The 24,617-nt window shown below is 40.6% G+C and overlaps 1 protein-coding gene across 2 annotated transcripts in view; it reads left to right on the top strand.

Moving 5' to 3' along the window:
• LOC122735443 (semaphorin-4E-like) overlaps positions 1-23,475 on the top strand; it is a 60,005-nt gene extending 36,530 nt beyond the window's left edge. For both annotated transcript variants that reach the window (XM_043976991.1, XM_043976992.1), the window contains 6 exons: positions 2,452-2,608; positions 6,915-7,137; positions 7,720-7,835; positions 12,053-12,219; positions 20,293-20,345; positions 22,538-23,475. In XM_043976991.1, coding sequence (XP_043832926.1) covers positions 2,452-2,608; positions 6,915-7,137; positions 7,720-7,835; positions 12,053-12,219; positions 20,293-20,345; positions 22,538-23,283 — 1,462 coding nt within the window. In that variant the 3' untranslated portion in view covers positions 23,284-23,475. The remainder of the gene's footprint in view (positions 1-2,451; positions 2,609-6,914; positions 7,138-7,719; positions 7,836-12,052; positions 12,220-20,292; positions 20,346-22,537) is intronic.
• The last annotated feature ends 1,142 nt before the right edge of the window (positions 23,476-24,617 follow it).

Below are 24,617 nucleotides of genomic sequence, written 5' to 3'. Positions count from 1 at the left end.
TTTCTTGTGTCCCCAAAAAGCTGGTATAGTTCAAGATGGGTTGTTTATCAATGAGATTAGATTATTTCCACAAGAATTGTTTTTAATTAAACGATAGTTAGAAAAGCACTTTAAGAGATTAATTATTGTTTTGCCAGAGAATATATAGAAAACCAGAAATGAAGGAACCTTGAAACATGGAATACAGAGTGGTAAGAGCTGGGAGGGGCCTTAAAGTATAGCAGAGCTGGAAAGGAACCTCAGAATATAGACTATTAGGATTGGAAGGGTCCTTCACACATAACAGAATCACAGAATCTGAGTTGGAATTGACTTTAAGGGGCAGCAGGCCTAACCCTATCCATAACTTTAAAAAAAATTTTAGTTCCACATTCTCCCTCCATTCCACCTCTGCCCATTGAGAAGACAAGAAATAAAATATCCTTTGTACATATATAGTTGTGCAAAACATTTTCACATTAAGAAAGGAAAAAGTATTCTTCATTCTGTATTCGGAATCCATCAGTTCTCTATCTGGAGGTAGCGTTTTACATCATGAGTCTTTTGGAGTTGTGGTGGATCATTGTATTGATCAAAGTAGCTAAATCTTTAGTTGATTTTCCTTCATAATATTCCGGTTACTATGTAGATTGTTCTCCTGGTTATGCTCATATCACTTCACATCAGTTCATATAAGTCTTCTGAGGTTTCTCTGAAACCATCTTCTTCATCTTTTCTTACATGACAATAGTATTCCATCACATATATGTATCATAGCTTGTTCAGCCATTCCCCAATTGATGGGCATATGCCCAGTTTTTAGTTCTTTGCCCCCACAAAAATATTTTTGTACATATGGGTACTTTTCCTTTTTCTTTGATCTTCTTGGGGGACAGCCCTTGTAGCAGTATTGCTGGGTCAAAGTGAATGCTGTTTTATAGTCCTTTGAGCATCCAACCCATAACTCAATGGAAATCCATTCCACAACACTGCTAACAAGGAGTCTTGTAGTCTCTACTTCGTCTCCAACAAGGAGGAGCCCACTGCCTTCTGAGGCAGCCTACTCTGCTTCTGGAGAGTAGCTCTTACTGTTTAATAAGTGTTTCCTTAACTGTTACACCTAATGTTTCCACACATTGCCTCTAGTTCTGTGCTCAGCATCTAATGTCTATTCCATAGGGCAAAGTACTTGAGGACAGTAATTATGTTCTTCCCTTCCCTTTTCCCTCTTTCCCTTAAGAAAATACTTCTTGGAGTTTTGGGGGGTTTTTGACTGTTTTCTCTCACAACCTAGCTAATGTGGGAATGTTTTCCATGACTACTCATGTATAACTTATTTTGAAATGCTTGAGTTCTAGTGGGTGGGGGTGGGAACGGAGGAGGAAGAGAAGTTTGGAACACAATTTTTTAAAAAATTGATGTTAAAATTTGTTTTTACATATATTTTGGAAAATAAAATTCTATTCAAGAGTAAAAAAAAGAAATAGGTTAATTAGGCACTGGATCTGCAGTTTGTCTTTAACTTATAGTCTTGAAGGGGTACTTGGGGCACTGAGACTTGTTAAGTGACTTATCTATGTTTTCACTCTAATCTATTAAAATCAACATGATAACAAAAAAAATACTTCTTGGGGCAGCTGGGAGGTACAGTGGATAGAGCATTGGCCCTAGAGTCAGGAGGACTTGAGTTCAAATACAGCCTCAAATCCTTATAGCTGTGTGACCCTGGGCAAGTCACTTAACCCTGATTACTTCCCAAAAAAAGACATTTTCTTCCCCAGACTAAACACCCCCATTTCCCTGAATTAATCTTCAAATTCGTGATCTTTAGTCCCTTCCCCATCTGACCAAGGCCTGCTTCCTCTAATGTGCCCTAGCTGGACAGTAGAAAATAGCAACATTATAAAGGATCATACTCTTAGTCCAACTCTTTTGTTTTACAGATCAGGAAACAGAATGAGAGAAAGGGAAATGACTGGTTCAAAGATCATACTGGTAGCCAGGATTCAAGTTGTGGGAATCCACACCCATCATTCTTCTCCCAGTACCATCTTCAGTGTTATATTACTGCACTCTTTAAGACCCACCTGTCTTCCTATGGAAAAGCATGATTCCCAAGCGCATAGCAGGGTAGCTGTAATTCACTTTATCTCACCACAGGAGAACAGAAGATAGTAGGCAGTTGGAGGAGATACCCTTACAAGCAACTGACCGATACAGTTCTGCAGACATAGTCACAGGCAGTATGGGGCTTTGGGGACTTAAAATAACATCACAAGGCATCTAAAAGACCTTTCATGCCTTTTCCTTTAAATAGGAAGATTATTTTTAGTAGATGCTAAAACGTGGCCAAAGAAAACAGGTAGCGATGTGCTCCTTGGGAGGTTATTTCAGCTTTAGCACACTTCCTTCCTGCAATGATGCAAAAATTGTAATTCACTCTATTTTCCTTTTCCCCCTGCATTTTCCTAGGGGGAAGTTGGATACCACTGCAGTTTGTGCTTACAGTATGAAAACAGTTCAAGATGTTTTCTCCAAGGGAAAATACAAAGGACTTATAACCATGGAAAATTCCCATGTTAAGTGGGTGATGTACAGAGGAGAAGTTCCTGTCCCTCGACCTGGTGCTGTAAATATTCTTTTATTTCCTTTAGGGAAGAAAACAGTATAGTAATAATCATAGACTCACAGAGCTGGAAGGGAACTTAGGACTCACAGCACAGAACATAGAATGTCAGCCTCGGAAGGGTGCTTAGAACATAAAATATCAGAATTGAAAGCAACCTTAGAGGTCATTTAGTCTGGTGTCTTAATGAGCAAACTGAGACTTTTTTAATAGAACAAGGTAAGGTTACTTGTTCAAGGTCACATAGCAAGTTAGTAACAGATGGAACTAGAATTTAGGTCTTTTGGCACCCACAATAATAGTACATATACCTTGTTTCATTTTAATCACTTTTTGTGGGGCTATTTTGTATACTTCTTTACTGAAGCTATTAATTGTCTCAATTAGTTTCTTGGCTGATACTCAACGATTTTTTTAAGTAAACTATCATGTCATCAGCAAATAGGAATAGTGTCTCCTCTTTGCCCATCTTTATACCTTTAATTTATCCCTTTTGTCTCATTGTTATTCCCAATATTTCTAGAAATATATCAAATAAGAGCAAAGAAAGAAGGCATCGTTGCTTTACCCTTGTATTTATTGGAAAAGCTTCCAGTCTTTCCCCAAAACATATGATGCTAGCTTTTGGTTTTAGATAACTACTTATATTTTTAAAAGGTCCTGTTATGCCTATGCTTTGAGGGATTTTGGCATTAGAAAAAGCATTTAATAAGTACTTAACTATGATCTAATAGACCTCCAGGCACTGTGCCAAGTGCTGGGTGTGACATGGTGGCAAAGTTCAAAGAATCAGGAGTAGAACAAGATTAAAAATGCGCATAGATGGCTTGGGCATTTTCTCAAATGGCAGTTTTAGCTTCAGAGGAGGGGACCATAGGAATGAAGGAACCCACTGCATGAGAAGGCCACTGCGGCAGAGGTTAAAAACACCGAGTCAAGTCAAGAGCAACTTAAAGCATAGAACTTAGAATGTCAGCCTACTTAATGGAACCAGGTTAGAAGTGAGCATGACATAAATTAGTGTTGTCAGTGACCTTTTCTGCATCGATTGATAACATCATGTGGTTTTAGATATTTTTTATTTTTAACATGCTTTTGTGTTCATTGTTTTCCTAATGTTGAACCATCCTTGCATCCCTGATATAATCCTAATTTGATCATAGTGAATGATTTTAAAAAATAAATTTTTGTAGTCTTTTTGCCAGGTTTAATTTAAATATTTTGAACCTATATTCATTAATAATATTGGTCTATAGTTCTCTTTCTTTTTCCTTGGTTTAGGTATTAAGACCACATATGTTTTATATATTTTAGTCACATTTACATATTAAAGGCATACTTTTTTCTTTTCTTTTTTTTTTGTGGGGCAATAAGGGTTAAGTGACTTGCCCAGGGTCACACAACTAGTAAATGTCTGGTGTCTGAGGCTGGATCTGAACTCAGGTCCTCCTGAATCCAGGGCTGGTGCTTTATCCACTGTGCCACCTAGCTGCCCCCTAAAGGCATACTTTTATTTATTTTTGGGGGGTGAGGCAATTGGGGTTAAGTGACTTGCCCAGGGTCACACAGCTAGTGTGTAAAGTGTCTGAGGCTGGATTTGAACTCAGGTCCTCCTGAATCCAGGGCTGGTGCTCTATCCACTGTGCCACCTAGCTGCCCCTAAAGGCATAATTTTTACAGTCATAATGTTTTGGAAATAGACCTGGGTCTCCTTTCTTTCACTGACTTGCTTAAAGTACAAGGGACCTCTTGAATTAAGTGTTCACTATAGAGCAGAAACCAGTTTGAACAAAGTCTATCCTGGACTCCATTTGGGGCTTTGTATTTGCTAAAGTATTCAAAAGATCTCTGTAAAATGGTCTTGCATCTTAATTCAGTGCTTTTACAGAATAGAAAACAATGTTGTTGTAGTTGACTTTCCCTGTATTTTAAAAATATCATTTATTAGTATTATCAGTATTCCCAGATGGTTTTTTTGTCACTAGCCATGGAAAACTATGAAGAAGCCTTTGTTTACTCTTTTTGTTTTTGTTTTTGTTTTTTTGTGGGGCAATAGGGGGTTAAGTGACTTGCCCAGGGTCACACAGCTAGTAAGTGTCAAGTGTCTGAGGCTGGATTTGAACTCAGGTCCTCCTGAATCCAGGGCCAGTGCTTTATCCACTGCGCCACCTAGCTGCCCCCTCTTCCTTGTTTACTCTTAACCTTGGGAAGCACGCCCCTGAGAAATAAATAGCACAACTGTTTTAAACTAGTAATTCTGAGATGGCTTTCTTCCCATATCCCCTAAGGCCTTACATCAGTGCAGATGTGGTCATGCTTTAGTGAAGAGGCATGTATAATCTTAGTTTCTCTTACTCTTCACACCTCTTTCTCCATTGCTCTGCCTCCCACTGACTCCACTGCCCACTACCTCCAAGATTTCTTGAGCTTCAGAAAAACCCTGCCTGGTTCTCCAGACTCTCATAGTAGGACAGTTGGGCCTACCTCCTCGGAATCATGGAGAGTGCCAAGGGGATGGAGGCATTTATAGCCTTTAGCATATCTCCAGAAGGCTTTTACAACTAAGGCATCATTTCAGCCTTCCCCATGAGCAGACAGACCCTCAGTACAGTCTGATAAAATTGTTAGCCTTCTATGGGGTGTCTAGACACCCTTCTTGGCTAATCTTGTGCATAAAATCTCAGAATTAGAAAGACCCTCAAAGGTAAGTTGAACCAGATGATCCCAAGGTCCTTTCTAACTGAAGTTTTGAGATTCTTTGACATTATTTCATTCAAAGAGAGTGACAGAAGATTTCCCTTTTAGTATGCAAGGGGAGATATATGTTAAACTTCTCTTTAAAATCCCTGGCTCCTCAGGAGGAGTTCAGAGAAACCTGGAGGGTCTTGCGTGAGCTGATGATGAGTGAGATGAGCAGAACCAGAAGAACATTGTACACAGTATCATCAACATTGAGTGTTGACCTACTGTGATGGACTATATTCTTCTCACCAATGCAATGACACAGAAGCGTTCCAGGGAACTTGTGATGGAAGAGGATCTCCAAATCCAAGAAAAGAAAAAAAAAAGAACTGCGGAGTATAGATGCTGAATGAACCATACTATTTCTTTTGGTTTTGGTGCTGTTGTTTTTTCTATTTTGAGGTTTTTCATCATTGCTCTGATTTTTTCTCTTATAACATGACTAATGCAGAAATATGTTTAATGTTATTATGTGTATATATATATATATATATATATAACCTATATCAGATTACCTGCTGTCTAGGGGAGGGGGGAGGGAGGGGACGGAGGGAAAAAAATCTGAAATTGTAAAGCTTGTATAAACAAAAGTTGAGAATTATCTTTACATGTAACGGAAAAAAATAAAATACTTTATTAATTTTAAAAAAAATCCCTGGCTCCTGGCTCGGAGACCTTTGGAATGGTAAGGTGCAGTTGAAATTATATAGTGCAACCATTCCTTTTAGAGTTGAGTAAATACAGATTTAGAGGGATTAGGTCATCTGCTCAGGGTTGTGTGTCAAGTTAGTGAAACATCTGGACTATAACCCAGGTCTCCTGTGTCCCAGGCGACCAAGCATATGTGTGTTTGGGTTTTTGTCTGTCTTTGTTTCCTTCTTCCTTCCTTCCTCCCTCCCTCCCACCCTCTCTTCCTTCTTTCCTCCCTCCCTCCCTCTCTTCCTTCCTTCCTTCCTTCCTTCCTCCCTCCCTCCCTCTCTTCCTTCCTTCCTTCCTTCCTTCCTTCCTTCCTTCCTTCCTTCCTTCCTTCCTTCCTTCCTTCCTTCCTCCCTCCCTCCCTTCCTTCCTTCCTCCCTCCCTTCCTTCCTTCCTCCCTCCCTTCCTTCCTTCCTCCCTCCCTCCCTCTCTCCCTTCCTTCCTTCCTTCCTCCCTTCCTTCCTTTCTTTCTAGCTAATCGGGGTTAAGTGACTTGCCCAGAGCCACACAACTTGTGTCTGAGGTCAGACTTAGGTCCCCCTGACTCTAGGACTAGCACTCTATCCACTACACCACCTAGCTGCACCCCCCCTCTTTCTTAAAGAGAAAAAGACCTACACAATCTTACAACAGGCTTTATGTTTACAGGCCCACCTATCTGCATTCCATTTACCTTTATTTCAATTTTCTTTTTATGAGGTAATAAATGCTTATAGCTTGTAGGTTTTTACTGAATATTCCACATAACAAATGTTGCTTCTTTTCTACAAGTTATGCCTTTCTAAATTGAGTACCTTATAGACATCTTGTTTTGAACAGGTGCAAAATAAGAAATTGGTAGTAATTTTACATCTCTTGTACTTTTTTTTAGTGCATTAACAATTTTGCTCGGAGCATCGGATATAATACTTCTCTTAATTTGCCTGATAAAACCCTCCAGTTTGTGAGAGACCACCCATTATTGGACAGTGCACTTCATCCAATTGGGCATATGCCAGTGTTACTGAAAAGAGGCTCAATATATACTAAGATTGTGGTAGACAGAATAATTGGTCTGGATAAAAGAGCCTATGATGTCTTATTCCTAGCCACAGGTAAGTGATTCTTCAGAAAAGACTTATGGGATAGGAATTCTTAATCTAAGGAAATTTTCACAACTATGAGAAAATGGTTTTGATGCTACTTTTCTTGATACAAAAAGAATTTTCAACTAAATTCCTGCTCTATTGGTTATACCAATCATTAAGGGTAATATTTTTTTATCCTACTGGGGTCAAGATTTGTGGTCAGTGTGGTTGTGTGAATAGAAAGGAGAAGATAGATCCTAGACATGTTATATTTAACAAGGCTCTGAACAAAGTGTGTTCCCATCAACTGGGAAATGGTTGAATAAACTGTGGCATATGAGAGTAATGGATTATCATTGTGTTATAATAAATGATGAATGTGAGAAATTCAGAGAAACATGAGATCTTGTGTTAAATGATATAGAGTAAAATAAAAACCAAAAAGCACGATGACTTAATCATATATATGAAGTTCTTTTTGCTTCCATTTCTTCCTTTTTTCTAAAGTTTTGCCTCAACATTAAATGTTAATTTCAGTGACATTAAAGGCTATTAATTATATGCTTAGTGCCTATTTCATATATTTTAAATGTATTTGGTGTCGTGTAGACAATGGCTATTTGCACAAAGCTCTCAACTGTGATGGGGATATGTTCATTGTGGAGGAGTTGCAACTGTTCCAGACACCAGAATCTGTGCATTCTCTCAAATTGTCAGCAGAAAAAGTAAGTCTAGTTCCTACTTTAAAATCATGACTGTACTGTGTACCATCAGCCTCTTGACCACCTGTCTGTTATTTAATGCTTTTCATTCTAGTCATTGAAAACCTGAAGTAGATGCTCTAGAATTTCTTTTCATCTGTGAAGACAGACTGATGAATGTCTATCATTCTCTTTGTTTTTCCTGGGTTATATTCCTTGGGTTTTTAAGTAACAAGATAATCTCTGTTATTTCTGGGAACTCCTTTTATTCATATAATAAGGTTTTTTTAATGACATAGTACATCATGTAGACTACTCTGGAGGGCAGGTACTTCCTCTGGGTTCTAAGGCATAGCCCTTAATGGACCTAGAACATTAGCTCTGACTGGTATGCTTCCCATTAGATTCCATTCACTCTTTTTTATATACTTTAAAATTTTTTATTGAAGCCTTTTGCTTTTCTTTTTTTATAAAAGTATTTTATTATTTTCCAGTTACATGTAGAGATAGTTTTCAACATTTGTTTATATAAAGATTCCATTCGGGGCAGCTAGGTAGCGCAGTGGATAGAGCACCAGCCCTGGAGTCAGGAATACCTGAGTTCAAATCTGGCCTCAGACACTTAACACTTACTAGCTGTGTGACCCTGGGCAAGTCACTTAACCCCAATTGCCTCACTAAAAAAAAAAAAGATTCCATTCACTCTTAGCCAAGACATTTACAAAGGTGACATAGTTTATTTCTCCACAGAAACTTGGGCACACTCTGCCCCCAAAACACAGTATCCATAGAAAAAGTGAGCACAAACAGTACAGTAGAAGTGAGGCACATGTGTCAAGTCATTTCACAGCTCCAGAACTGTAGAGCTCTTTTCTCTCCTAGAAGTCTTTCACTCTCATGTCTGTCAGAATACATTAACCCAACTTCCCCTCACCTCCTCAAATAGAAGCCCTCTGGTATCAAATTTATACGGTCAAGAAAAACAAATCAGCACATTGACTATGTTTAAAAATGACTGTGGGGGCAGCTAGGTGGAGCAGTGGATAAAGCACCGGCCTTGGATTCAGGAGTACCCAGGTTCAAATCTGGCCTCAGACACTTGACACTTACTAGCTGTGTGACCCTGGGCAAGTCACTTAACCCCCATTGCCCTGAAAAAAAAATTTTTTTTTAAATGACTGTGATTTTTGTATCATTATTGATTCTTCACTTATTTAGGATTTGGCTTCCTTTTAGTAACCTCTTCATTTGATGGTCATGGTCATTGGGTATATCATTCTTCTGGTTGTTCTTGTTTTTTATTTTACTCTATATCAGTTAACTCAAGTCTCCCAGTTTCTCTGAATTTCTCACATTCATTATTTATTACAGCACAATGATAATCCATTATTCTCATATGCCACAGTCTATTCAAACAGACCCCAGTTGATAGGAACACACTTTGTTCAGAGCCTTGTTAAATATAACATGTCTAGTATCTGTCATCTTTCTACTCACAAAACTGTCACACTCATGCCCTCATCACCTCTTGCCTGAAGGAATGTAATGGCTTCCTCATTGATCACTTTGATTCCAGGCTCCTCCCTTTCCAATCTATTCTCCATCTCATTGTCAGAATCATCTTCCTAAGGCTTAGGTCTAACCATGTCACTAACTGATGCAGAATGAAGTGAGGAGAAGCAGAAGAGCAATAGCAATATTGCAAAGATAATCAATTTTGAAAGACTTAGTAATTGATCATCACAATGACCAATTACCATTCCAAAGGACTCCTGGTGCTATCCACCTTTCTATCAGAAGATAGAAAGCCAATGTACTCAGAATACAGAATGAAGCACATTTTCTTTTCCTTCTTTCCTTCCTTTCTCTTTCCCTCCTGCCCTTCCTCACACCTTTCCTCCCTGCCTTCCTCCTTTCTTCCCTCCCTTATGCTAATCTTTCCAGATTTGTCTTAAATATCACCTTCTCTCTGAAGCCTGTTGTTAATGCTTTCTCTTTCCACAAAATATCTTCTGTTTATTCATTGGTGTGTGTATGGTGATATGCCCAAATAGAGTATAAGCTTCAGGAGAGCAAGGACTGTTTCATTTTTGGTCTTGGATTCACAGATTTTCATATAATGCCTTGTACATGGTAGGTGCTTACTGTTTGCTGAAGTGAATTGAAATGACTTTATTGTTCTTCAGGCATTTCCTAGACTGTGATCTGAAGACCTCTGGTGTTCTATACTGTATGCATAGGAATTCTGTGGGAAAAATGCTAATGATTTTTCCCTTTAAAATACTGATTATGAGATGATGTACACATCCAAAGTATGGATCATGTACAAGATTATTTAATATAAAAATGGATTTATGTCTTCTCTTTTGCTCTAAAATTCGCCTTATGCATAGAGGGTTCTGTATCCCAGCAATCCCGAGACCAGTATTTCTGGGTTCCAACTACATAATTCATTCTCCTAAGCATTAGGAGCATTAGGCCAAGTTAATACAAGAAAGCCAACAAGCAGAGATCGGTAACCTTAGTGGTCCTGAAAGCTCGGACCTGCGGAGCTCAGTACTCCCATAGACTACTGGCTCATAAGAAGGAAGCAGGAGGAAAGAGGAATAACAAATTAAGGGAGAAAATCAAAGCAGAGGGACCAATCATCCAGAAATCTTTGTGGCATACCTGGCAATGTGTGGAGAAAAAAAGAAGTCAGTTCCCTCTGATTCAATTTGACAAACGTTTATCAGCTGCCTCATTTGGGAGAGGTACTGTGGTAGACAAGAATGAAATGGTCCTTAGAGCCTACTCGAGGGATACTGTATGGTACAGCAGATAATGCTGGACTTTAGTTGGAAGGCCTGAATTTGACCAAGTCTCAGACACTTGGAATCATAGTGATCCTGGGCAAATTCCTTAGCCTCTCTGGACCTTAGTTCCCTCATCTGAAAAATGATAGTTTGGATCAGCGACCTCTGAGTTTGTTTCTGTCTCTAAATCTATGATCACTTGCTGACCTACGATTCATAGCTAAGTGAAAACAAAACATAGACAAGGTAATGTCAAGGTGGGGGAGCACTAACAACTTGGAGCGTGAAAGGCCTCTTGTAGACTCCATGTGAAGAATGGTGGGTAGAAGTCAGGACTAGTAGTCACCATCGAGTCTGGGAGAAAGGAAGGGGGAGACAGTAAAGGCAGAATCCCTGAAAATGATTTTGAGAAGCCAAAGAGTGATGAGTCTTAGGGAGAATGTTCTGGAATCATTTCCCTGACCCAGGTGAAAAAGTATCCCTGTCTGCAGCTCTGGAAACATAAACAGCCTTTTCTATTTGCATTATGAAACATAAACTATAATAGTCATGTCCTCTCCTTATATGTAAGTGCTACTGACCCACCATCACATTAGCATTGAACTGTTGTTGTTTTTCAGGACACAGGGACAGATTTATCCTGATTCATCCCTATGCTGTCTCCTCACTCCTTTGTAAGCAGCAGAATGACTGGATGGCTGGTCCTCAGGGCAAGGTCAGGCTCTGACCAGAGTCTGGGGCCAGGGTCAGAAGCTTTGGCTGAGTTACTTGATGATCATAGAGATAAGTCCATGTGACTTCATTTGACCTTTTTTTTTTTTTTTTTTGCCTGCTCCCCAGAGCCTTGCACATGTCAGGGAGGTGCTTCAGGAAGGCCCATTGAATTCATTTGCATGATTTTTATTAACACAATTCTCTAACCAGCTAAGCAGTTGTTGATGCAACACATCTGTGGAGAAAGATTTAAAATTTTTAATTAGTTATTTTAAGCCCCTCCTGCAATCAAAAAACCAAAACAGAACAAAAAGAACAGCAGAAGCCTTGCAACAAATGATCACTATGAAACCAAACACATTAGCCATGGGCAGAAATGCTGCCTCATTCCCCACCTTGAGTCCATTATCCAACAGGAGATGGGAACAGGCTTCATCATTACATTGCATTAATCAAAGTTCTCAAGTTTTTAGGTTTTTTTACAATACTGTTGTTATTGTATAATTTATTCTCCTCCTTCGACTTAATTGGTTCTGTATTAGCTCAATAAATCTTCCCAGGTTCCTCTGAAATTGTTCTCATCATTTCTTATGGCAAAATAATTTTCCATTATCTTCATATACTATTATTGGTATATTTTTAATGTGAGCAACAACCTGTGTGTGCAAATTTTCCTCAAAGGCCTCTGACCAACACCCATCAAATCCTGATCTATTTATTTTGTATTTTCAGGGCATTTTGTATTTAGCCTCTTCTAGTCGGGTGGTTCAGGTGCCTGTTGCTGTGTGTGGCCGATACCTGCACTGTGTGGATTGCATCTTAGCTCGAGACCCTTACTGTGCTTGGTCCCAGAACCAGAACCAGTGTGTCTCTGCAGTGGACTACACTAACCACTCTGAGTAAGTCAGGGTACACTTGCCCAAGCCCATAGCCAAGGTTCAACAGCAGCTAACACTCATTAAATGCCTGTTGTTTACCAGGCCTGGTACTAGCTGCTGTGGATACAGAGTAAAAGCAAAAGGGACAGCTAGGTGGTACAGTGGATAAAGCACTGGCCCTGGATTCAGGAGGACCTGAGTTCATATCCAGCCTCGGACCCTTGACACTTACTAGCTGTGTGACCCTGTGCAAGTCACTTAACCCCAATTGCCTCACCAAAAAAAACCTACAAAAAAACAAAAACAAAGTAAAAGCAAAACAGACCTTACCTTCAAGAAGTTTACATTTGACTATAGATGTTTTTTACTGCTCCTTTCCAAGGAGAAGGGGAGAGGGAAGAAAAGATAAAAAGAATTGTAGAGAGAGATGAAGGAGAATGTTTTACTGAGTAATAATAGCAGCTTATATCCCATAGCACTGTGTAGTTTACAGTCTGCACAACAATCCTGCCAAGGAAGGAGTATGAATCTTATCCTCTCCATTTTTACAGTTGTGCAAATGGAGGCCAAATGGCCAAGGGACTCAGCTGGGTCCTGGCTGGTGAGAAGCAGATCCAGGACTGCCTTTTGTGTAGGCTGACCGATGGTGTCAGAAGGACTTGCCTCATTCAGTGCTTGTAAGGGTCACATGATCAGTGCACTGCACTCCATAAACCTAAAGGTGGGCACTAGCGTAAGGCAAAAAGCCCTGATTTGGATTTGGAGTCAACAAGACCTGGGCTGGAATTACTTCACGATTTATGTAACTGAGGAAATCTTAGGATCATCGATTATAGGATGATAGATTTAGAACAGAAGAAACCTTTGAGGTTGTCTAATCTATCTCCCCCATCTGACTGAGAAGGAGACTGAAGCCCAAAGAGATGGTCTCACTTGTCCAGGGTCAGTTAGGCAGTAAGCCAGCTGCTGAATCAGGATTCATGCCCAAGTCCTCCCAATCCTGTCAAATTCTATCCTCTGATCCCTGTACCACCGTGTCACTGTGAGTCACAGAACCTCATTTGTGAAATGAGACAAACCATGGCACTTGACTCACCTGGTCATTAGAGGCAGTAATCAATGCAGTCCTACATCAGTATCGGCTATTCTAATCATCATCTCATTCTTTTTGTCGTTTTCATGGGGGTTCATATAGCAGCAGCCCTTTGGGGACAAGTCTTAGTCCTGCTAGTGTTTTTTATGTTTAATGTTCTGCAGGCTGAAACACAAGGAAATAAAATCACTGCTTTTTGTAATTGAATAAAAGTATATTGCTATAAGCTTCTCTTCTGTAGACTTCCTGAAAGCTTCTTTGGGACAGCATGCCCCTCATCCTGTACTCACGTGTTTTTTATTTCTTCACCTAGATCTTTACCTTTTGAAAAATTTTCATTCCATTTAGTTTGGAGATTGCAAGTATTTGGTATGGCAGTGTCTGTTTGTCTGTTAAAAGTGAATTCTGTTTTTAATTTTTTAAGGATCAATGTTATGTCTTGATAATTATAGGCAACAGTTTTATCTGTGATAATTCTGTGGTTCAAGTATGGCTTATTTGCTGGATTATCAAAGATAATTTAAGGCCTATATTTTTAGTGCTTGGGACTTGTAATCTATTAGCTTAATGAAGAATATCAAGCTTCTGATGTATAAATCTAACTACTTGATTGTGTTCACTAGGTATCCAGTAGGTGCTAAATTTTTGTAAACTAGTATGATATACTGCACAGTTTCTATTGTTTCCTTGAACATGCATTAGTCAGTTTATTATAAATTGTTATCATTTTGGTTTGGGTTGTTAATTATTTTTATCTCATTCTTCTCATCTTATTTTTAATGAGATTAAGATAGAATCAAACCAGATTCAAGTTACTATCCTGTTGTTGTTGTTGTTGTTATCACTGAAGGCCAGGAGATAGAGAGTGTCCAGGAAGGGGAGGTAATCAGCTTTTTCAGAAGGTCCAAAAAGATCAAGGAAGATGAATATTGATAAAAGTATTCTATCAATAGTCATTGGATTTAGCGATTGAGAGAATGTTGATGATCTTGGAGAGAACAGCTTCAGTCAAGGGGTTGGGGCCAGACGCAAAGGGTTAAGAAGTGAATGGATGGTAAAGAAGTAGAGACAGTGAATGTAAAGTTTCCTTGTTAGAAATTTGCCAATGAAAAGGAGAAGAGATATAGCACAGTAACTTGAGAGTATCACAGGGTCAAGTAAAGGAGTTTTTTTTTTTAAATGATGAGGGAGACCAGGGCATCTTTTTATGCAGTAGAGAGCAAATCAGTAGATAATGGGGAAAGATTGAGAAGAATTAAGGGCAGGGTGCAGGATAATGAATGGTGCAGCCTTCTCAAGGAGACGGGGGATTGAGGATACATATAGTGGGTTGGCCATGGCATAAATAAGGTTTCCTCAGAAAAGGAGATAAGATAAGTAAAAAGGTAGAAGAACTTAATGAAACAGAGGACTTCTAATCATTCCTAATTAAAAAGACCAAAGCTGCAGAGAAATGTTGAAGTTCAAACACAGGAGTTAAGAGAAATACAAAACAGTAAACAGATGAATACTCAGACTAAGCAAGGATAAGTTGCTTACCTATTCAAGTATGAGAGAATGACACGTGTCCCCTCTGAACTTTATCATCATCAGGGATAATAGAGGAAATTTAATTAGACAAGAGAGTGGTTCTGTTATGCTTTGATGACCTTAAGAAAAGAATTGAGGGGCAGCTAGGTGGCACAGTGGATAAAGCACCGGCCCTGGATTCAGGAATTCCTGAGTTCAAATCTGGCCTCAGACACTTGACACTTAGTAGCTGTGTGACCCTGGGCAAGTCACTTAACCCCCATTGCCCTGCAAAAAAAAAAAAAAAAAGAATTGAGAGGGAAAGAGGAATATGGTGGGGCAGGAGAAGGAAGAGGGAAAGGAAGGTTAAGGAAAATTGTCTCACCTAATGTACAAATAGAAGCAAAAATAGAAGTCTATATAATCAAGGAGGAAGTGGGGGGTGACTAACACTTGATCCTTACTCTCATTTGAACTGGTCAGAAGAGGAAAGATTACACACACATGCATAGCTCAATACAGAACTATATTCCACTCAATAGGGAAACAGGAGGGAAAGGAAAGGAGGGAAAAGGGCAAATTAGAGAGGGGGCAGATCAAGAAAGTGATTTATCTTAAGCAAAACAAACCAATAAGGATATACAAAAATATAGCCCTTTTTAAGGTGGTAAAGAATGGGAATCTGTGGGGTTGCACATAAATTGCGGAATAACCAAAGTTATGGTCTAAAAACATGATGGATTACTATAGTGCTGTAAGGAACAATGAAGGATTTGGGAAAATAGGTTAAGAAGGAGTTCTACCAAATTCCTTTTATGACACAAATATGGTGTTGATACCAAAACCAGACAGAGCCAAAACAGAGAAAGAACATTATAGACCAATTTCCCTAATGAATATTGATGCAAAAATCTTATATAAGATATTAACAAGGAGATTACAGCAAGTGATCACCAGGATAATGCACTGTGACCAGGTGGGATTCATACCAGGAATGCAGGGCTGGTTCAACATTAGGAAAACTATTAACATCATCAGCCACATCCATAAGAAAACCAACCAAAATCATATGATTATCTCAATAGATGCAGAGAAAGCTTTTGACAAAATACAGAACCCATTCCTAATAAAAAACACTAGAGAGCATAGGAATAGGTGGCCCTTTCCTTAAAATAATAAGCAGTATCTACCTAAAACCATCAGCAAACATTATATGTAATGGAGATAAGTTAGAGGCATTCCCAATAAGATCAGGGGTGAAACAAGGATGCCCATTATCACCTCTATTATTTAATATTGTACTAGAAATATTAGATTTAGCAATAAGAGGAGAAAAAAGAATTAAAGAAATTAGAATAGGCAAGGAGGAAACAAAACTATCACTCTTGGCAGATGATATGATGGTATACTTAAAGAATCCTAAAGAATCAATTAAAAAACTGCTTGAAACAATTAACAACTTTAGCAAAGTTGCAGGATATAAAATAAATCCACATAAATCATCAGCATTTCTATACATGACCAACAAAGTCCATCAGGGATAGATAGAAAGAGAAGTTCCATTTAAAGTAAGGGTAGACAATATAAAATACTTAGGAGTCTGCTTGCCAAGACAAACCCAGGAACTCTATGAACATAATTACAAAACACTTTACACACAAATCAAATCAGATCTAAATAATTTGAAGACTATCAAGTGCTCATGGATAGGCTGAGCTAAAATAATAAAAATGATAATTCTACCTAAATTAATTTACTTATTCAGTGCCATACCAATCAGACTACTTAAAAATTATTTTGTAGAGTTAGAAAAAATAATAACAAAATTCATCTGGAAAAACAAAAAGTCAAGAATATCAAGGGAACTAATTAGAAAAAATACACAGGGGCAGCTAGGTGGCACAGTGGATAGAGTACTGGCCCTGGAGTCAGAAGGACCTGAGTTCAAATCAGGCCTCAGACACTTAACACTTACTAGCTGTGTGACCCTGGGCAAGTCACTTAAACCCAATTGCCTCACAAAAAAAAAAAAAACAAACAAAAAAACACAGGAAGGTAGGCTAGCTGTACCAAATCTGAAGCTTTACTCTAAAGCAACAGTCATCAAAACTGTTTGGTACTGGCTAAGAAATAGAGTGGTGGATCAATGGAATAGGTTAGGCACAGGAGACACAGTAGTACATGACTTTAGTAATCTACTGTTTGATAAACCCAAAGACTCCAGCTTTAGGGTAGGAACTAAATATTTGACAAAAACTGCTGGGAAAACTGGAGGATAGTATGGCAGAAACTAGGCATAGGCCAACATCTTATACCTTATACTAAAATAATGTCGAAACAGGTACATAATTTAGATATGAAAGATGATGCCATAGGTAAATTATGAGAGGAAGGAATGGTTAACCTCTCAGATTTATGGGAAAGAGAACAGTTTATTACCAAACAAGAGAAAGAGAATATTATGAAATACAAAATGGATGATTTTGATTACATTAAATTTAAAAGTTTTTGTACAAACAGAAGCAGTACATCCAGCTTTCTCTCTCTTGCTTTCAGCCTCTTCCAGTCGGTGGAGTGCCTGTTAGTGCAGGCTGTGGTGTAAAGATGGCTAAGTCTAAGAACCATACTGATAATCTCTTTTAATTAGGTCTATTTTTTGCTTTTGTTTTGTCTGAGATCATGATTGCTATCCCTGGCTTTTTTTTTTTTTTACTTCAGGTGAAGCATATTAGATTCTGCTCCAGCCTTTTATTTTAACTCCGTGTGTGCCTTTCTGTTTCAAGTATGTCTCTTGTAAATAAAATGTTTTCAGATTTGGGTTTCTAATTCATTCTGCTATCTACTTCCTCTATTTCATTAAGTATCTATTTTTCCCTTGAAGGATTATACTCAATTTTGCTGGTGGGTTATTTTTGGTTACAATCCTAACTCCTTTGCCTTCCAGATTATCAGATTCCAAGCCTTCCACTCCTTTAATGTAAGAGCCACTAAATGTTGTGTGATTCTGACTGTGGCTCCATAGTATTTGAAATGTTTCTTTCTGGCTGCTTACAATACTTTCTCCTTGGTGTGGGAGCCGTGAAATTTGGCTGTAATATTTCTGGGAGTTTGGGAGATTTCTTTCAGGAGGTGGTCAGTGGATTCTGTCCATTTACATTTTACCCTGTGGATTTAAAACATCAGGGCAGTTTTCCTTGATAATTTTTTGAAATTGTTAGGCAGTTTCTTTGATCATGGTTTTTAAGTAATCCAATAATTCTTTTATTTTTTTTAATATTTTTTTTTTAGTGAGGCAATTGGGGTTAAGTGACTTGCCCAAGGTCACACAGCTAGTAAAATGTTAAGTGTCTGAGGCTGGATTTGAGCTCAGGTCTTCCTGAATCCAAGGCCAGTGTTTTATCCACTGCGCCACCTAGCAGCCCCTAATCCAATAATTCTTAAATTATCTACCCTTGATCTATTTTCCATGTCAGTTTTTCTAGTGATACGGTTCACATTTTCTTCTATTTTTTTTTTCATTCTTTTGACTTTGATTGTTTCTTGATATCTCATGGAGTCATTAGCTTCCACTTGCAGTTTTAATTTTTAAGGATTTTTTTTCTTTCAGATTTTGTACCTCTTTTTCCATTTACTCAGTTATACTTTTAAAAAAGTTCTTTTCTTTTTGTGCCTTTTTTTTACCATTAAGCCAATTCTGTTTTTAAGGCATTGTTTTCTTCAGTATTTCTTATGCCTCTTTAACCAAGCTGTTAATTTTTTTGTAATTTTCTTGCATCATTCTCATTTCTTTTTCCAGTTTTTTCTCTACCACTCTTATCTTTTTCTTTAACTCTTCCAGGACATCCCTATTCTCTAGGCATGAAAGTCCCCCAAGGCTCTGCACTTGGCCCCCTTGTGTTCTTTCTGTATGCTGTCCATTGATGAACACGTCCATTCCTGAGGCTTTGATGATCACGGTCTTTATACCCAGTCCTAATGGTTCCCCAAAGTTCCAACTCCCTATTGTCACTGCCTTCTGGTAGCCTTCTCCTGGATGTCCCCAAGTATCTTACACTCAGAATATCCAAGATGGAAGTCGTTATATTTCCCTCCTAAATCTGCCTGTCTTCTAGACTCTGTTTCTGTTGCAGACATTCTTGCCAAATGGCTCTGTTGACTATTTTCCAGCTAGATAGCTAGTGGAACAATGGATAGAGTGCCAGGCCTGGAGTCAGGAAGATCTGAGTTCAAATCCAGCCTCAGACACTCATTAATCATGTGATCCTGGGCAAGTCACTTTACCTCTTTTTGCCACAGTTTTTCCCTCTCTAGAATGGGGTTAATAACAGTACCTCCCTCCCAGAGTTGCTGTGAGGATTAATGAGGGGTATTAAAGTGCTTAGCCCAATACCTGGAGCATAGTAAGAGCTATATAAATGTTGTTGTTTCCATCTGGAAAGTCTTTCTCAATCTCCATAGTTGTTAGTACTCTCTCCTTTAGATTATCTTTGTATCCTTGGTGCCTAGCCCAGTGCCTTTCACTTAATAGGTGCTTCATAAAGGAAGGGGATCAGCATTTATACAGTGCGTACTACAGTGCGTACTATGCATCAGACACCGTGCTAAGCATTTTACAAATACTCTCTGACTGATCCTCACAACAGCCTTGGGAGGACGGTACCATGCTAAGCCTCATCTTTTACACATAAGGAAACACAGACAGATAGTAGTCAAGTGACTTGCCTAGGGTCACACAGCTAGGACATGTCTACAGCTGGATTTGGGCCCCGGTCTTGCTGTCTCCATTGTGCCACTGGCTGCCTCTGATGTTTTTGACATCAGTTTCCGAGTCTTATCCATTCCTTCTTCACAAGATCTCTTGGACCTGTCACCTGCTCTTTTTCACCCTGCCCTCATCATCTCTCACAGGGACCACTAGCATAGCTCCCTCCCTTGTCTCTCCATCTCCAGTGGCCTGCTGTGCTGCTCTGGGCCCCAGCTGAAGGCACTTTCATTCCCCCACTTTGTCTTTCTTATGCCCCCCCAAGTGACAGTCCGTCTGGAGCTGTACTGGGGGCCAGACAGGGACTAGACGCTCCTCCTTTCCTCTTTGTGTCCCTGCACCAAGTAACATAGGTGGTGAATGTCCATTTGTTGAATCACAGCTGAAGTCAGACTGCTCTGAACAAGTTGTTTTATTTAATCCTCATAACAAGCCATTATTCCTATGTTTACACTTGAGGAGACTGACACAGAGTGGGAAAGTGATGGGCTCCAAAGTCCTGTGGTAGGATGATGGGGCTAGACTCAAACCCGCACCATCTCCCATTGCTAGGACCAGGGCTTTTTTCATTACACTACACTGGCACTGGCTTTCCTATTTAGAAAATGAAAGGGCATGGTGCTGAGCCCTGGGATGGATGGATGGATGGATGGATGGATGGATGGATGGATGGATGGATGGATGGATGGATGGATGGGAAAATTGATCATTTTTTCTGCTTTGTTTTTAGGGTTTTGATTCAGAATATTAAAAGTGGAGATGTGTCAGAGTGTCCTGGAGTGGGTAGGTAAAAAACTGCCTTGTACGCAATGTAAAATGCTCTCTTCCTTCAAGTTCTGGCTGTGTGCTGTGTACTGTGTGGCTGTGTATAGTTCCTTTATCCATGACTTTTCCAGTTGCTGTCCTGCTGGGTAAGCTGGCTTTTAAAAGAAGGTTTGGAGAGGATCAGGTTAGGCACAGACTGCTTTAAACCAGAGCCCTGAGGGAGATAGATGGCTGCCCCTCCAGGCTCTGGGCCTTTTCACTCAGGGACTGCAAAGAGCTGGTCTGGAAGCAGATGCCAAACTGTGAGCCCCTGAGCTAAGGAGAGACGAGGAAAGGTTGTCCCTGCTGGCACCCCTTCCCCATGGTGCTGGTCACTGCTTCTGAGCCCACAAAGTATGTATAGTTCTCTGCCCACTGTGGGGCATTTTAAAAGAAAAGAGCCCAGATTTCAACCTCCCCAATGTATTGAGAAGGAGCATCTAGCCAGAGTTCTGGGAAAGACGCTGTTCCCAGACACTCTAGACAAGCTGGCATCTGGGCCACAGCCGCCTGGGGGCATCACTGAGAATCAGGACAAGTTCTCTTTCCTTTCCCCTTAGGCTCCTCTGCCAAGTTCAGTTCCTCCTTTGGCCTTCTCACAGAGAGCCCGTTTTCCTGAGTGTGTGTTAGATGACTCGCAGAACAACCCATTTTATGCCCCCATGATGAACTGGCCTTCTAGCCTAAGTAGGCTTCTAAACCTCAAGAAATCCTATGCCTAGACCTGGATTCCTGCCCCTCAGCTACTGATTTCATGCAGTTGGCATGTGCATTTTTTAAAGCACAGACATTAGGGCATTATTTTCCCCTCGTCAAACAGATCTTCGATTCACAGCCAGCAAAACTCCACTTGCTGCAAAAATGCTTTCCATGGTGAATGCGGCCTCTCACACTTAACCAACCGTCATGTTTACAACATTACGGGGAGCAAGGGACATTTCCAGTTTTTTTTCTTTTTTTTTTTTCTTTTTTTTTTTTTAGTGAGGCAATTGGGGTTAAGTGACCTGCCCAGTGTCACACAGCTAGTAAGTGTTAAGTGTCTAAGGCCAGACCTGAACTCAGGTACTCCTGTCTCCAGGGCCAGTGCTCCATCCACTGCGCCACCTAGCTGCCCCGACATTTCCAGTTTTAAGGGGAGAGTCCCGGTCTGGAGCAATCTAATCCTGATAAGGTTAAAGTAGTACCCTCTTCATTCCTAGAGGCGTACATCTGTAAAGTGTTCCCTTGTAGAGTGGTCATGCATGGTTAGCCAAGGGGGCTCATCTGCCAGGAGCTTGAACTAGGTGATTCTATTTGGAAAGTCATTGGGGCTTTTTTTTTTTTTAATTCTGTAGGCCCTAGGGTTTGGTTTTGTTTCTTTTTAACTGTAAACTCAGTGAACTTCTTAGCATTCTAAGCCTCAGGGTTCCCTGGGATCTTTGGGGGAAAGGGATAAACAGTTATATAACACCTACTATGTGCCAGACACTGTGCTAAGCTAATATTTATAAATATTATTTTATTTGACCCTCACAACAACCTTTTTGGGTAGGGGCTATTATTTTCCTCATTTTACAGATAAAGAAACTGAGGCCAATAGAGGTGAAATGACTGTAAGTTTTTGAGGCTGGATTTAATTGAGGTCTTCCTGACTCCAGGTCCACTCTAGGTGCCACCTAGCTGCCTTTGAGATCACTGTATCCAGAGCTGTAACTAGGGTGGGGCCATCAAGGATTTGTCTCAGGGTAGTGACATCCAAAGGAATACACGTCGCTATTTACAAACCACTATCCCCTTGCCCCATGGTACTCCAGCAATATGTGCCCTGTACTATAATCCTGCTTTCTACACTAGCTCCACTTACATAGTCTTATTATCATGGCACCCCTCCAACAGGGGGCAAAGAATGGACTGCCCTCACTCCTGGCTCTATCGCATTATCAGTTAGATTGGCCTCTGTTCTCCCACCTCCCCTCCCCACAACTATCCTTGTCCCACTCCTGCTGCCACCACCCTCCCCCTAGCCCGATGTGAAAGAATTTCTAGTTAATGGCTTTAAGTTCCCAAGGTTCAATATACCCCCAAACCCAAGGGGGCTTGTCACGTATGAATAGATTATATCTCATTATTTGCAACTCTGATGAAAATTCTTTCTCTTCTTCTGCTTCTCTTCCCTTCATACTTGCTTTCAGACAGGCCCATTCAAAATGTCGTTGTGGCACCTGGGCACAGCAGCCACCTGAGATGCTTGCCCCTATCCAATCTGGCCTCCACACTGTGGCTCTTCAATGGAAAACATCTTCGGGCAGAAGAAACAAAACACCTTCTCTACCATCAAGGACTGTTGGTGTTTAATATAACGGAGGCTGATGCTGGACGCTATGATTGTCAGTCTGTGGAAAAAGTTGGTGGGAGAGAATTATCCATCACTGTGGAAAGCTATTCCCTTAGCCTTTGGTCTGAAAGTTTGGTGAGCTTGGTGAAAGGCAGCTCAGAGTGGCCTCGAGCAGAAACAGCCCCTCCAAACTTTAAATCTGGTTCCAGCAAATACAGGGACCCTGCCCACTGGGGAACCCAGAATGAGAAGCTCCTCTCCAAAATATTCATCTCATTGTTTGCCTTTCTCTTTTTCTCCTTACTCTCCTGGAATTTTGTCAAAGGGCTTGCATGTCTGCGCTCAGGGATCCGAGCAAAGGCCACAAATGCATTAAAATTAGATAGCTTGGAAGATCCCCCCTTGGAAACCGAGGAGCCAGGGCCTGGAAAGCGGGTGAACTTGACAATCAATAGCTCCTCCTCTCTGATGCCACTTGTCAGCCCTTCCTCAGCCAGCACCTCCAAGAATGCCAGCGCCAGCAACAACAGGGCTGTGAAACACCCCCCATGCTGCCCAGCTGCTCTAAAAGCCACTCTGGTCAATGAATGTTCCAAAGTGTAGAGACTGAGGGAGGTCAGGCACCCCCCCCCTCCCCAAGGCACAGCAGAGTAAAGGAGACCAGACACTCCTCTGCATCACACTGGCAAACCCGGATTCTCCTTTCTGGCACATACATACCCCGATCTTTAAAACATCTTTAGACTTGCAAAAAAAAAAAAAAAAGAAAGAAAGAAAGAGAGAGAGAGACAGATGAGAAAGACAAGGAAAGAGAATAAAAATGTTTTGGAAAGTTGGTTCCCAATCCCTGTTTTCTGTAATCACTTAGTGTGGTCCTTGGAGTCAGGAGGGACCTGGGTTCTAATCCTGCCTCCAACACTTAATGTAACACTAGCCTCCCAGAGACTCAGCTTCTCCACTTGTCAAAATATGAAGGATAGTATCTGTCAGTCCTTACTGAGAGTATTGCTAGGAGGCAAGCATTCTGGAAATCTTCAGTTGGTAGAGAAATGACGATGGTCTGTGGCCCTGTCCTGCAAACCATCAGGGGCCTTTCATGAGTCCCATGGCTGGAGAGGAGAGAGCCACTTTCACTGACCTCCCTCAGAAAAGGCCTGGGGCTTGTGGCTTGCCTCAGCTCAGCCTTGAAAAGGTTAAAAATGCTCGGTTCTGTTTCCTGTACACACAGTTCACATTCTCCCTTTTTGAGCTGCCTGGGAAGCAGATGTTTCCTAGTCTGTTCAAGGCCTGGGATTTTGATTGGGAAGGGAAAAAAAGGCGGGGCTGGCTGCCAGGTGCCCAACTTCTTGAAAGAAAGACAGACAAAGCAGAAGAGGAAAAAGGGGGGACTCTGTTAGACAGAGATTTCTTGCATCAGAGGGAAGCAATGCTTCTTTGTTTCTGAGTCACCCCAGTCAGACTCTTAGAACACTTGTGCGCCACAAGCCAGGGCCTCTTGTATGCCATAACAAATGCTGCCCAGATGGGAGCCCACTGACACAACTTAGTAAAAACAGCCATTGCCTCTCTCAGTTCCTTCCCCTTTTCCCTCCTGTTCACTGTTCCCTAGCTGTTCATTAACACATCCACAACAGAGGAGTGGGAGAGGGAAAGGGCAGGAAGGGAAGGGAGCCCTGGCTGTTCCTCCTCAGCCTCACCACACAGATGAAAACCATTTGGTGCAAATCGAGGACATCTGAACATTGGAGCTCTCCAATCCAGTCACCTGAAGAACACCTTCCAACAGTCTACGGTTGTAGGGCCTTCTTCAGTGGCAGAAGAGAGGGACTTTGTGCCCAGAAGATACCAAGCTGTCTCTGCCTATGGGGCACTGGCTGAGAGGCAGTCCACAAAGTCCCAGCTGAGCAGACGCTGAGACCCAAAGGGCAGGATTGTAC

Source organism: Dromiciops gliroides, chromosome 1, assembly GCF_019393635.1.
Source record: "Dromiciops gliroides isolate mDroGli1 chromosome 1, mDroGli1.pri, whole genome shotgun sequence".
Classification (NCBI taxonomy): Eukaryota; Metazoa; Chordata; class Mammalia; order Microbiotheria; family Microbiotheriidae; genus Dromiciops; species Dromiciops gliroides.
The sequence above is the reverse complement of the archived record's forward strand: the minus strand, read 5'-3'. Positions and strand labels throughout refer to the sequence as shown.